At 38.4% G+C, this 15359-nt stretch overlaps 1 protein-coding gene across 6 annotated transcripts in view; it reads right to left on the bottom strand.

The window, feature by feature from the left end:
* Positions 1-222: 222 nt before the first annotated feature.
* The window catches only part of RNMT (RNA guanine-7 methyltransferase), a 25366-nt gene continuing 10229 nt past the window's right edge, over positions 223-15359 (bottom strand). For 5 of the 6 annotated variants that reach the window (XM_055559132.1, XM_055559134.1, XM_055559135.1 and 2 more), the window contains 8 exons: positions 14063-14188; positions 10659-10774; positions 9418-9599; positions 8772-8936; positions 5779-5896; positions 4665-4766; positions 3620-3653; positions 223-551 (listed from right to left, as the gene is read on the bottom strand). In XM_055559132.1, coding sequence (XP_055415107.1) covers positions 514-551; positions 3620-3653; positions 4665-4766; positions 5779-5896; positions 8772-8936; positions 9418-9599; positions 10659-10774; positions 14063-14188 — 881 coding nt within the window. In that variant the 3' untranslated portion in view covers positions 223-513. The remainder of the gene's footprint in view (positions 552-3619; positions 3654-4664; positions 4767-5778; positions 5897-8771; positions 8937-9417; positions 9600-10658; positions 10775-14062; positions 14189-15359) is intronic. The other variant, XM_055559133.1, reaches the window with a different exon arrangement.

Genomic DNA, 15359 nt, shown 5'->3' with positions numbered 1-15359 from the left:
CCATGTAAATTTTAGTTTTAAACTTATATTGAACACTGACATTCAGTTGTACAGAGAGCAATTATTTTAACCCTGAAAAACACTTAACAAAACTTCGGAAATGAGCACATATCCCTGTGAATTAGTACACTCCCACCAATTCTACAACTGCAATATGTTTAATACTGTAAATAAACACTGGACGAAGCAGAGCACTGGTGAAAGAACTCAGGCTTTAACACGTCATTTCATAATTTTTATGAGCTACCAGAGTGGAGGCAAATGGAATTCTTAGAACATTACTTAAAAATAGATTTTTAAAGACAAAGGTCCCATCTCATTCTTATATACACACACAAAGTTCATCTGTCACAGACAGCAAAAGTTCCATTTATACACTGACGTTTCCAGCAGCATCCTGCCCGCTGAGAATAGTTACATTTAACAAGGGCGTCAGATCTATGGAAGGTGGACCGTTCAAATCTTTATAAGACAGAACACAGTTGCTCTGGTGCCACTGCACGTGTGACGTGCTCACTGCTGCTTCTCAAATGCAAAAACCAAGTAAATACCTAAAAAGAAAACAAATAAAATTAGAGGTTGGTTTCTTATATCCTCAGGGCAACAGTCTTGGTCTTATTCATAATTTGGTGAAAATTCTCAAGCAGCTTTTGAAAGAAAAGTTCCATTATTTATTTCTAAGAGTTCTTCAATAATTGTGAGTCATACTTAGGTAGATATGGGATCGTATCTATTTACTTGAAAACAAATATCCACCTACTGTAATACTCTGACATCATAGCCATGGAGCAATCCAACTCAACAGCTCTAAAATCTCTACTGACAGGTTGAGGGAAAAAAAGCATAGAAGCAAAGAAAATGAAAACTGGAAACTTTATGATTTAATTATTTTAACCGGAATAACTACACTACTGTGAGTGCAGGGTATTCTTAAGTTTGCTACTTGTGGGTGGGTGAACCCTAAAAAATACTGTAAAGGAATATAACGTGCATGTTGAAGTTCATCCAATTATCCAGCTGTAATGCTAAGGGCATGATAAGAAAAGTGGGCCAAGGCTACCTGAGGACTCACAACCCCAGCAGAGACACACCCAGCCTCAAAGGCATGCTCCCTGAAACTGGGCCTCCTGCTCCACGTGTGTTCACTCAAACATCCAAATGCACCCGCAGCTCCTCATCCTGAATCACTGAGGTTCAAACGTATCTTCTTCTGAGATACTGACAGACATTATAGTTATGAAAACAACAGAGATGACAAAGTCTCGATATCACAAGCATGTTCAGGATGTTCACTAGGACATTCAAGCAGCAAGTCAAGATAAGAAGCCATATGACAAGGAAGCCTTGCCCCTTGGGTCAACTGTGGGACAGGGGACAGACGAAGGATGGTAGACCATGTAAGGGCCTCCCAATCCTCGAGCTCTCTGTCCCTCAATCCAGTCTGCACAGAAACATGAAGGCAGTCTCCCCAACACCTCTCTGATCATGCTGTTCTTTACTTCTCATCTACTACCTCCCGAGTCTTTTAGGAGTAATGAAAGATGGCTGGCAGCAGAGCAGACAGACGGGCAGAAAACAGGCAGAGTGATCATCAACACTGTAAATTCCTCTTGAGGGTCAGATAGTGCAGCAACCTAAAGCTCTCATGAGCAAGTACTAAGGCTCAGGACAGTTCGGCATCAGAGCTTGCTCTGCATTCCAAGTACTCTGTCTACAACCAACCCTGCCAAACCCACCCCAAATACTTCTGCACCTACTGCAGGTAACCTGGCTGTCCTGAGCTGCTCTGATGTAGGGTCACTGAAAACTAATGCTCGATTTCAGATCAGCAATGAGTAACTTTCTCTCTTTTCTAACTCAAAAATTCTGGAAGTCTCACTAATTATATATAAAATGCCTTCTGTGCCAGCATTTCAATTAGGATTTACACAAACAAAACTTGAACCACTTCTGATTTGTCAGCAACGCATTAAAGCATCTTCTAGAGGAGCAGCAAGCTCTGGAAATACAAGCTCATGATTAGACCAGTAGGAGTTTAAAATACAGCTTCTCAGACTGTGGCACAACCCACAAAGCCCTCTAGATTGTAAAAGTGTTAACTCGTCACAGAGCAGACAGCCCTGACACGATGATCCTGGCTGCCCTGTGGCCACTGATCCTTTCCTATTGCTCTTCTCATCTCTAACCCCCTTCTTCAAGTGTCTGGAGGCATCTAATTCACCTGCACAGTATCACTAAAGTCCACATTTAGTATAAAAAAACTGTCCTGATCTGCAGCCAGCACCACCACCACGACCTCTGCCCAAGGTTATCCTGCTGTACCGCTCTTTGGCACTGACAGGACAGCTAAGGCAGCTGTGTATCTGCACTCCAAGGAAGCCAAAGAAATGTGTCGGTTTCTGCACACATTCCCACATTCATCACAGATGACGTCTCTAATATCTTCCAATCCCATTTCTACTAAAGGAAACAATATTCTGAGACAAACAAGCTCAAAGTGTTAGCCTTTGTCTTCCCTTTTCCTCTCTTTCCATTCAGCTAGTCCTAAGACTCCTCCTTTCACGTGGGCTTCTGTGAGGCGAAGGTTGCGAGTGTGAAGCACCTGGGTTAGCTCTCTGACCTTAGCCAAGCTATCTGCCTGATTTCTTATCTGTGAAAAGGAGGCATGATTAACAGTAGTCTGCTCATGAAGCTGTGAGGACAGAATGAGGCATAACACATGAAAGCTTCCAACAGCGACCAGGCCCAGGCTACACATTCCATAACACCATCTGTTATTCCAATTTCTCTAGTTTTCACTGAGTGCTCCTTCATCTGTTTTCCCCATTACAGGAACTTCAACGTGTAGAACAATTTGCCTAGAAGTCACTTATTTATGTTTCTTCCACTGCGAGGCAGAGAGGTAGTATTTATTTTTTGTATCCCCCAAAGCCCTTTCATAGATCTTTATGTAACTCAATATTCAAAGTGTTCATCTCTGAATACCTCTGATTTTCTCTTCAATATAATCAACAAATATTTAAGCGAAGAATGGGAACTACCTTGTAAGTCCTCAGGGTGACCATATGGGGCACCACCATCACCCTGGCAGGGAGGGTCTGGGACCTTGAGAACTGGCCAGGCTTCTGACTGCTCAGCCAGACATGCACGCCTCAGTTCAGAATGCCTCCACATCATGGCCGTTCCCAACCACACATCCTCCAAGACATCCTGCTCAGTGCTGCCTAACTGAACATTTTAGCATTTACTAAACCTTCACTGTTAACATCAGAAAGGCCACAACCAAGTGAAACACAAGGAAGTGGTCCATAAGCCAAAATTCCCAACAGAAATGTGAGGTAAAGATGTAAAATACAGATGGCTTTGTAGTAACGAGCAGACAAGGGAAATATTTAAGAACGCTCAAAGTTTACATTAAGGAACACCCTGCATATGCTTTCTTTTGGCACTGAACAGCCTTGCAAGACAAGGGGAACTAGACATTTATAGGAATTTTGTGTGAACACAATCATCCCCTCACAATCTGTGTCATAAGAATTTCTAAAGTCTTCCAATTTTAACAATCACTTTAAAGCAATCTTTGCAAATGTCAGTAAATCTGCACTGACGATATACTCACTTGTAGCTTCCCATTCTGATTTACTTAAGGTCCCCTAAAATTAAAAAAAATAAGGAAGAAAATTTCAGATTGAATATAGAAGTACACGTATACTTATTTTTCAATAACAGTCAGAGGTGCTCCAAAACCCTAACTTCACTATAAATATACATACAATTCACTGTTAATATTACTGTGATCTGAATATAAAATAAGTCAACAAGATTAACTTTTAATGCCATCTTCTCATCACTTTTGTGCTCCTGCCAATTCTCTAAACCACTGATTCTCAATCAAAGGGTGAATCTGCATAAAAGTGTATTCATTTGTAACTGGAAAAAGTACTGAGCTTACATTTTTAACTTGGCAGAAAAAAGGCCTATCTTGAAACATCAAATAATACTGCGGGAGGGAATAAGACTTTTGTGTTTTTACAAAGGAAATCACAAAGGAACTAAACTGCATTTAGTAACATACTTGCTATTTTGCAAAGACACTAAGTAATAAGATACAGTGACAAGCCTAATAACTAAGGAAATAAGAAGTGATAAATGTTGAATAAGTGATAAATAAACATCAATACTATAAGATGTCAGCAAAAATGTGTTACACAAATATCTATAATTTCTATTGATAACAAAGTCACAGCTACAACTAGTAATACCACTATGGTTGTGGAGCATTCATAATTAAGGAAAATGTGAACTTCCACATAGAAGTCTGTGAAGATGTCATCTTCCCTCATCTAAGTTCATAAGCCCCTGAATTATATCTACGGAACACTGCTAGTCAGTAGTGTCCAGGCTAAGATACAATGATACAGCAAGAAAACTCTCAAGCCAGGCTAAGAACATTCCTCCCATCCTACTTTCTCAAATACAGCACTACATTTCTCAGCATTAAAGTGCATTTTATTCTGTATTCTACAATTATAAAAAGTCATAACTTAAGAGAAATAGGCTAAAGTGTATCTGATTTATAAGTCAGTGAACCCAAGTATTGTAAACCAGTGAAATAATTTAAGTTTCCATTTTCCTGTAAGACTTGTTAAAGAATGAAACCTTACCAAAGGTAGCTTCACTTGACCGTTCTTCATGTACTTCGCTGCATGTTCATAGTCACCCACCTTCTCAGAGGCAAGTCTGGAATTCTCGTTTGCAGGATATGGCTAAGGAGTCAAGGGAAATTCCTAGTTGAGTTGTTACATTGAAATTTACAATTCAGAATGAAATACCCTAAATCACTGAAATGAGACAATAATCTTTAAGTATTACTTCAGAAATAAAAACTACACATACTTTTGAAATATTAAAAAAAAGGAGTGAAGGGAATCCTCTCTGAACAAAGAAGCTGCTGTGGTTAACAATGAGCATGGCCGGAGTATCTACAATTACAGAGTGTCACAGAGGGACTGAACAGTGTGCTGAATCGCTGCCAAGACCACTTGGCAGCAAACACCTGCTGTATCTCTGTGACTCCCGGGCAAAGGTTTTTTCTGCCACAACTCAAACCTGAAGGAAGTTATCAACACAAGAGTTAAAACATTCATCTGAATGTTACAGTGACTTAACCGCCATGGAAGTACGAACAGCAACTGGAAATAATATAAATAAAATACAGTCAAAAGAACCTCGGGAGTTTCGGAAGAGAAGGAAAACATCCAGTCTCCAATACAGATCGTCTCCACAATTACACAGAATATGAAGAAGGGCCTCAAAAAAATGCTGTGTTTTTAAAGATATGGTGACCAAATGTCTGATATTCAAATTACTTCAAGCATTATTTTTAATCCATTTTAAGTATTAGGTTGGTGCAAACGTAACTGCAGTTTCAGACCGTGAATTTTAAATCATTGTAACTAGGCTCAAACACATCATTATTAATCAAAAGACCATTCTGGAACCATTAAAATCAACACATTTTTGCTAATGAGAAATAAATTTGCTTATTCCTGTAGTGTAAAAATTCATGCTTCAGATACAGAGCAGCCCCAAATGCCGACAGTCCTGACAGCCTGTGTTAAAGCTCTGTCCTAGGTGCTGAACAGTCTAGCATTGGCACCAGTTATCTGTGCAATTTATATAAATACTGAATGTGTCCATGGCCTTGAAAGGAATCTCAGAAACAATCAAACAAGTCTGCAACAACCTGGGATTTTTACACAATTTCTAAATACTCACCTCCAGGGCCTGCATTCGTTTTAACAGCATTTTATTTTCATTGTTCTTAATCTTTTCCTCATAGAATTCCAGAAATGTTTTTTTGTAGACTAATTTCATATTGTACTTCTTTGCCATTCTGTCCAAAAAAGATTTTCATGAAAAGGCTTCCAAAATATTTATAATTCTTTACGCAACAGTAACATCTTCTGGGCTTAACTAAAAACCTTACGAATTCACAAGAGGACCATGCAAAATAAGTGAAGGGCAACACCCTAGTGACCTGAAAAAAACATGCAGTTAGATCTCCCTGGGTCACAGGGAACTCCAGTAACCTAACAAACAGGCCAGGAAGTGAAACGAAAATATTCTCTTTCATCTTCTGGATTCCCTGGCAAGACAAACTATTAGTTTTTATCCTACATCTTGAACTGCGTCTTCACAAGTTTTTACAGGTCTCTTTTCCCAACTCTTAGATGTCATGGTTCTGAAGAAAGTGGCCCAAATCCTTGCTCGATGTCACTCCCTGATGTACACAGCTTGCCAGCAGTGGTGGCAGCTCAGTCCTGGCTTTTGTCACATTCACTCCATGTTCCCCAGAAATCTCCACCAGAACGATCCCAGGCCTGCAGGACTGAATCCCACCAGCCTGTTCTCCTGCCAGTCTTTGCTATTTCAGTAAACCATCTAATCCTCCTTGCCACCCAACCCTTTGCCCAGTGTTCAGCACACCACTGCATCCTCTCCATTAACCTGCAAAACATACTTGGAACAAGCCCACTTCCAATCCCGACAGTGGCCACCAGCCTACTCTATCACCATCACCATTCAATGTGGCACCACTTCGTTTGCTTGTTTCCCTGCTTTTATTCTTACCCTCCCTCAACCAATATTCCAAATGCAGTCAGATGAAGCTTCAAAAGTGCACAGGTCATGTCCTTTTAAAACCCTCGTTGGCTCCCCAGCACACTTAAGGCAAAACTGGCCAACTAGACACCCTTTAGATATTGACTTAGACGTCACTTTCTCCCAGGTGGCTTCCTCAAGTCCTAATTACATTAGGTCTCCCTTTGCTCTGTGTAATATCTTTCCCAGTGCAATTGCCGAAGCAGACTACTGCACATCTGTAGACAACAAAAGGGAACCTGAGGATGATTTCAGGCAACAGATAAAAAGATGAGAGGAGGAACAGGACAAACCCTGAAAGGGGACCCTTGATGTGACAGATGAGGGGACAGAGCGAGGGAACATCAGAGGGCCACTCAGCTTTGCAGGTAAGAGCCGCGTGGATGGCAGGAATCCCTGCCACTTCCATCAGGCCCCTTGGGAAGACAACACAGGTCAATATAAAGCCTCTTCTATTCCAGGCAGTTCATTTTCTATCAAAAAATATCCAAAATAAGCCTTTACGAGGGAAACTGAGCTTTACATCTACAAATATCATAACTACAAAGAACAGAGACTCAATCTGAACCGATTTGAATATGTCTGCATATGAAAGCTAATTAACAAGACAGCAAAGGCGGCTTGGATCCCTATGCATTTTCAGATTGTCTCTCCAAACAAATACCTATCTCGATAAACAATTTATAAAAATTTGAAAATTAAAGTGACAATTTATTACTTGATATGTTTATCATCATTAGCAATACAAGCAGAAAAGATTGCTAATGTGTGCTTAGCCATTAAAAAAAAAACAAAAAAAAACTTTCGTTTCATTCTTTATCTTTTGGGGTATACTCAAATCACCGTCAACCAAAAGCACCAAGCTAACATAACAAACATATAAAATAACATACTAAAAACGTTTTAATTTCTTCAAGCATAACATTTCCCCAGTTTGCTAATTATAAGGAAAATCTGATATAAATTTTTTAACTTTCAGATTTATAAATTGTGCATAGTATTTTCCATGTTTAATCACATGCTACTTCATTTTCTTATTTTATTTTTATTTTATATAAAAGTTTTATACACTGTAGAACTCCTGAAAATCCTACATCCATAAATTTACAAGCTGACTGAGACACAGTTCAAACAAATAATCACCATCTAAAAATAAGTAAAAAAATAAAGCTCAACCTTTTCCTCAGTTAATGAAGGCTTTGTTTTAAAAAGAAGAAAAAATAAAAAGAAGGAAATACACTTTGGTCAGCTGTGACATGGCCCACATTTAACTTGACTCTTCCACACTTGCTCTCAGGGAAACCCCCAAGACCAAGGTATCTCATTAGGCCTTGGAGCCCTACCTGATAAAGCCTGAAACCTCAGCTTTCCCTGGGGTTATGGTTTGCCAGGACTCCTAAGAATTCAGGTTCATGAATACATTCCTGAATCAGGATTTTACTATCACCACTGCCATGAGTCACAATTTCATAAACTATAGTGAAATATAAACAACTTTTAATATACCTATTCCCGTCAAAAGGAGGATCCCTACTTTGGGAGGACTAATTTTAGTTACCCAAGTACCAGTAGTTACTTAAAAACAAATCTTTGCTATTTCTAGTTGTCAGTTATTTCATGCCACAAGTTGTAGGCAACAGGCTCCCTTTTCTTGCTTACAGGATAAAATAGTTTCAGGAATAAAAGAAACTAAATGAGTAAGGCTGTAAGTGACCTATGGCACCAACCGTTGAGTCTTAGTTTTGTCATTATTCAGGCTATACTTCTTAAGATCCCACTTAAAATAAGAGACAAACAGAAATACTGATTTTCCCCCCTTTACCTTCATTCTTATGCAAAAAGAGAATGTGCTATGTGCTAAGTCTCTTCAGTCGTGTCTGACTCTTTGTGACTCTATGGACTGTAGTCTGCCAGGCTCCTCTGTCCATGGGATTCTCCAAGCAAGAACACTGGAGTGGGTTACCATGCCCTCCTCCAGGGTATCTTCCTGACCCAGCGATCAAACCCTCATCTTTAATGTCTCCTGCACTGGCAGGTGAGTTCTTTACCACTAGACCCACCTGGGAAGCCCCCAAAAGAGAACAGTAACAGATTAATGACATTCTTACTCATTTAACAATGGAAAGTAGACCAAGAATTCAGGGACATCCACAACACCTTCCAAGTTGAAGTCATATTTGCAGCCAAATAAAGGATAATCTCCTTTCTTCTGAAATTTCACAGTATATATTTCATTTCCAAATGATTCTGTTTCTGAAGCTTCAAGGCGTCTTCTGTAAGTTACACGCCCCCCCCCAAAAAAATCAAATCTATTATTAGGTCAAATTTATTTTGATCAGATTAAATATGGGGGGGGGGGGGACACACATGATGCAATTGATAGCTGTGAAGTGGGTCTGAGCTACTTTTAAGAAGCAATATGCTAAAATCATTAACAATCTCACTAACAAAATTATGCTAGAAATAGGCTTCATTATCATGACAGCTGGTTAAGTCTCATCTGATCTGGAGTTTATCTAGCAATACCACCTCTGGCTTTTTGGCTCAATGCAACATCAGTCCCCAACTAACACACAAAGATGTTTTAAAGGCTCATCTGTAAGTCTGACTTTTTAACTTAAAGCCAGATTATCTACACAAATACATTATCAAAGCACTCAGCCCTTCTATAAACTATTTCTGATAAATATCTGCTGCTCTAAGATAAGCTTAATTTTGAATATTTTATAAACCACAATATATGAAAGTACTTACATCAATTCAAAGCTATTGGGAGTGGTACCAATAAAATAGCCTCCAGGGCTCAGTCTCTCACACGCATTTCTGAGCATGATGTCAGCTTGCTCATAGGACTCGAATGAGTAATGGCAGACAAACTGACAACTGCAGATGTCAAAGCACATTTCTCGGTCACAAAACTTATCAGTCAGGAGTTCCTGAAACAAATTATAATGGGTCAAGATTTTGAAATTGGCTGCAACATAATTAGTGAATTTCTAATGTTAGGATCCTTAAAATAAAAGTTGACATGCCCCCCAACCAACCTATCCTCTATCATTATGCATCTTAAGGATCATAATAAAAATGTTCTCTCTTTCTGGTTCAATATAATTTGATTCCCACTTTCATACTAATATTAAAAACTAGAGATTCTGGAATCATACTAAAAATTCATCAAACAAACATATGACATTTAAAGGAACTGATTCTTTAATTGGCTTTACTGGAAAAAAAAGTAAAATGATGTTGACCTATATACTTGGGTTTATGAAAAACACAAAGCCGGCCTTTGAGACATTTTTTATTTTTTAGGCTGTGCTATGCAGCTAACAGGCTCTTAATTCCCCAATCAGGAACTGAACCTGGGCTACAGCAGTGAAAGTGCCAAATACTAATCACCAGACCGCCAGAGAACTCCCTGGGAAATGTTGAAAAATGCAAAATGTTTTTTAAAGGTTTCTAACTTTCTAGCAGTATACTACCACTCCTTTCCACCTTTACAACTGCAAACAAAACGTGTAGTTAAACGTATCTATAATAATTTAACGAGCTAACAAGTCAGGAAAGAGAGATAAAGTTTAAGGGGGAGATTTCCAGCACTTCAAGTGCCTCTGTAGTCTTGAACTTCAGCTGTCAAAGAGATTCGGAAACAGGTGTCACCAGACTGTGACATGTTGGGAAGCCGGTCAAAGAAATTACAAGGTAAACAAAACCTAAGTGCAGATCTATTCCAAAATAATAGAAAAAAGTGTCCAAACAGAAAAGCAACAAACGATTTCCAAAGTAAAAGTATTAAAAGCTAAAAATTACCAGAAGTATTTGGTGGGTCATTTAAGGAAATGTATCATTAATGGAATTTCTAGCTGAAATTAAAAATGCCATGTCCTAAGATTTTTAATGTTTCAAAGCACATTTTTAAAAAATGAGCTGATTTTTAAAACAAATCACTTATTCAAACTAAAAATATAAAGACATACTTCTAAAAAAACACATACCTTTGAACAATCAGCAGTTATAAACTCTGCACTGAAAATATACTCATTATCACGACAACGGTTTTTCATGTCCTCATACCGCTGCTGACACTGTCTGACAGAAACATCAGCGATATCTGGAAGGGGAAGGGGCATCAGTGATGTCAGCAGAGGCCCACATTACATCAGAAACACAAAAATGGCACAATCTAGATTTCATCTCAACTGTTAAACTCTAGCAAGGAATCTAGCCTTAGAAAAGCAAAAAGGTTCTATTTCCTTCAAAACAAGGGAGAAGAAAGTCTTCTGTACCAATGCAAATGACCCATATTTTTCAGAATGAATTAAAACACTTTCTCAATAAGTACTGACAACAGAGAAATTCTATCATGATTTTTAAATGCTTATTCAAAGTTTACAGCAGAAAGTTTAGATTCCAATTTGAATTATAAAACCTAACTCTGTACACTCAGCTCTTTGTATTTTCTTAATAAAATGTTATTTGTTTTTTCCCAGTGTTGAGACTTGCACTGCAGGTACAGAGGCACCAGTGGATGCTGTTGTTCAGTCCCTCAGTCGTGTCTGACTTTTTGCGACCCCATGGATTGCAGCACACCAGGCTTCCCTGTCCATCACCAACTCCCGGAGTTTACTCAAACTCATGTCCATCAAGTTGATGATGCCACCCAACCATCTCATCTTCTGTCGCCCCTTTCTCCTCTTGCCCTCAATCTTTTCCAGCATCAGGGTCTTTTCCAATGAGTCAGTTCTTTGCATCAGGTGGCCAAAGTGTTGGAGCTTCAGCTTCAGCATCAGTCCTTCCAATGAATATTCAGGGTTGATTTCCTTTAGGATTCACTGGTTTGATCTCCTTGTAGTCTAAGGACTTGCTTGGTGGCTCAGTGGTAAAGAATCTGGCGGCAATGCAGGAGACCCAGATTCAATCCCTGGGTCAGGAAGATCCCCTGGAGAAGAGAATAGCTACCCACTCCCATATTCTTGTCTGGAGAATTCCATGAACATAAGGGCCTGATGGGCTACAATCCATGGAGTTGCAGAGTCAGACATGACTGAGTGACTAACACAAAGAAATAACAGTTGATACTGTGTCATGAATATCAGGTAGGAGCACCAATGATACTGGTAATTCTTGATATATTTTTCACTGCTATAAACCAGCTCAGAAAGAAAAAAAGGGGAAGGAGGGAAGCCAATTTCATTTAGCAATGTCCTTGATAGAGCAGTAAACATTAACTTTATAAAATCTTCAAAACATTTCTGTTAGATAATGAAGTCTATCAGAATAGGACTGGTGTGACTGTCTGTGAGCTGCACTGGCCAATTTTTTATACAAAAATTGTTTTCACTTGAAGAACAACAGACAGACAAACTGGTTATTCAGAGCTGGTAATCTGGCAGACCTTTTCTTCAAAATGAAAAAGGTGAAAACTACAGATGGTATTTGTTACCAATGATAAACCTGAGCTTTCAAGTGAAAACTACAACTCTGAAAAAAATGTTTCTATCACGATGGGCTGGGCATTGTCCCAATACTAAAGACTTTTCTGATTATGGTGATATTAAACCAATGTGATTTCTTGATGCCAACGTTTAAAAGATTTGCATAATTTTAGTGAACAAAATCTCACAGGGCAAAGTGCAAGATAGATTTAATGGAGTTTCACATCAAATAATTCCATTTCACTGCTCATCAAATAACACATCACAACATACTGATGCAGAAACAGGGGAGCAAATTCATCTGTCTTTTATTATTACAGACTTAAGAATCTGCAAAAATACTTTTAAAATGCTAGTCTTCTCACTAAATTTTACTTGTAATAAATTAAAGCTATTTTTAAAATTGTCGGTTTTAATTTCCATAATCAATAGATGTAACTACATACACAAAAGCTTCCTGGGGTCCTTAATCATTTTTAAGAGTGTACTGACCCCATGAATTGCAGCACACCAACTCCTGGAGTTCACCCAAACTCATGTCCATCGAGTCGGTGATGCCATCCAGCCTCTCATCCTCTGTCGTCCCCTTCTCCTGCCCCCAGTCCCTCCCAGCATCAGAGTCTTTTCCAATGAGTCAACTCTTTGCATCAGGTGGCCAAAGATTGGAGTTTCAGCTTTAGCATCAGTCCTTCCAAAGAACATCCAGGACTGATCTCCTTTAGAATGGACTGATTGCATCTCCTTGAAGTCCAAGGGACTCTTCCTAAGAGTCTTCTCTAACACCACAGTTCAAAAGCATCCATTCTTCGGCGCTCAGCTTTCTTCACAGTCCAGTTCTCACATCCATACATGACCACTGGAAAAACCATAGCCTTGACTAAATGGACCTTTGTTGGCAAAGTAATGTCTCTGCTTTTGAATATGCTATCTAGGTTGGTCATAACTTTCCTTCCAAGGAGTAAGCGTCTCTTAATTTCATGGCTGCACTTACCATCTGCAGTGATTTTGGAGCCCCCAAAAATAAAGTCTGACACTGTTTCCACAGTTTCCCCATCTATTTGCCATGAAGTGATGGGACCAGATGCCATGATCTTCGTTTTCTGAATGTTGAGCTTTAAGCCAACTTTTTCACTCTCCTCTTTTACTTTCATCAAGAGGCTTTTTAGTTCCTCTTCACTTTCTGCCATAAGGGTGCTGTCATCTGCATAGAGTCGGACACGACTGAGCGACTGAACTGAACTGAACTGAGGTCATAAACCAGAAACTGTGAGAAGTGCCGATTTAGGCAACCTGACTCCACAGGCAGCGCTGTGCGCTTCCATGACTCCTCAGACAGGAAGGAACATGTTGTCTGCCTGCCCCTCTTCTGGGTTAAGAATGACTGGGAGGTTCAGGTGCTTGATTAATCCAGTTAAGTTCCTTTCAACTTTTCTCCTAATAGCTTCAGCATCTTTTAATGACTGCAACTAGAGCCATTATTTCATTAAGGGTGGAAAAATGTATTCATTGTGATTTTTCAATACCATTTGGTTATGCTGAAATATGGTTCATATAGGGTTAGAAAAGATAAATACGTTCTACCTTTGTTTATACATTACAGAATAATGAGTAAGTTCCCTTGCTCCCTCCAAGTCTGAACAATGAGATTTTCCCCTTATTTCATGTGTTTCAACCCACTATAATTACTGTTTTTTTTTTAATTTATGAAGCTGCCCTATCTGTGACCAGTGAAAGCCTTTCCAAGTTTGTGCTTCAAACATGGAGTCTGACATGACTTCAATCATCTGTGGTCTTAACACCATCAGTGAATTCTCATTCCTCATTTAAAAAACACCTGTCTCATGAGCAGCTCCCAGACATCTTGTGGTATGGTATTTCAGTGTTATGCCCATAATATATCTTTCTTATTTCCATTTACCTGGCTGACCACAAAACATTCCTTCCCATGTCATTCTCTCTCTTACCAGTACAAACTAGCTTGTCAATTCTTCCTTTTTTCCACTTGAGCAAATCTCCACCTTTACCACATCCTAGGTCCAAAACCGTGATATTACGTTTCTTTTTCTGTCTCACCTTTTCTAAAAATTCCCCTAAAAGAGAGAAATAAGTTATAATAAATGCTCTTCCCCATTTTTGCTAAAGCATAAACTGTTACCCTTAATAATCTAGTAACTTCTGCATGACGTGTAATATAAACACATTCATTTATGTAATTAATTCATAACTTTCGGGAAATATTTCAAATTTGACTAAGAGTTAATTAACTTGACTCTTCTTCAGCATTAAAGAAGAAGGAGTATGTCTCTGGTATTTCAGAAACTAAGACAGGTTTTTGAAGGTTATTTTCAGAATTTGATTCAATATTATATAGCAAACATTTTCTCTCATTTGATTAAACAGAAGTTTAACAGTATAGAAAAGCTGCATGATCTTGGCAGGTCAATAGCAAACATTTTAAATTCTAATTAATACAAGAATACCCAACACTTGTTCCTGATAAGAGAAAAATTAATTCATAATTTGTTGTAGTTCTCTTTCCAAAGCTAAGTGTTTGGCTTTTTATACACTTAATAAGATGAAAATAATTATGGGATCATAAGAGCTTGATTTTGATAAAAGATGCCAGGCTTACCTCCAAAAGAAACACAAGAACTAGTCAAAAAACTATATAAACCTCTTTACTGCCATCAGAATTCTTAAAACTCTGAAGTAAAAATGGAATCTTTTATCTCAATCTACCAAATCTCATTAATAATCAATGGATGATATTAGTAGGCTCCCTACATCAATAGCCAAATGGTTCAAATATCAGTTAAAGGCATATTAATATTCTTAGACAATGAAATATTCAGCAATTCTAACACTGGATAAAATACTGAATCCTAGATCTATTCTACCTTTATCATTCTGAGCTTAATGCTTTTTATTTCCTATGTAATATTTTGACTGCTAGAATATTCTGTATAAATACTTCTGCTTTCACCGTTCATAGGATTTTTAACTGATTTCAACAGATGTACAAATGTTCAATATTTAACTTTCTGCTATAAATCTTTAAAAAACAGCATAATATGCAAACAGTAAAAAGCAGCATGAATGATAAAACCTCTTTATTTCCACAAAAAGATTAATGAGAGGGGAAATCTTCATGAAACATTATTCAAGTTACCTTTATCACATTCAAGCATCACACTCAACTATCACTAGCTATAAACAGCAAGGAAGAGAAAGTGAATGGCAAAGAATGGGTGTTGAGAAAAC

Source organism: Bubalus kerabau, chromosome 21 (assembly GCF_029407905.1).
Source record: "Bubalus kerabau isolate K-KA32 ecotype Philippines breed swamp buffalo chromosome 21, PCC_UOA_SB_1v2, whole genome shotgun sequence".
NCBI classification, from domain to species: Eukaryota; Metazoa; Chordata; class Mammalia; order Artiodactyla; family Bovidae; genus Bubalus; species Bubalus kerabau.
This window is presented reverse-complemented; position numbering and strand designations above follow the sequence as displayed.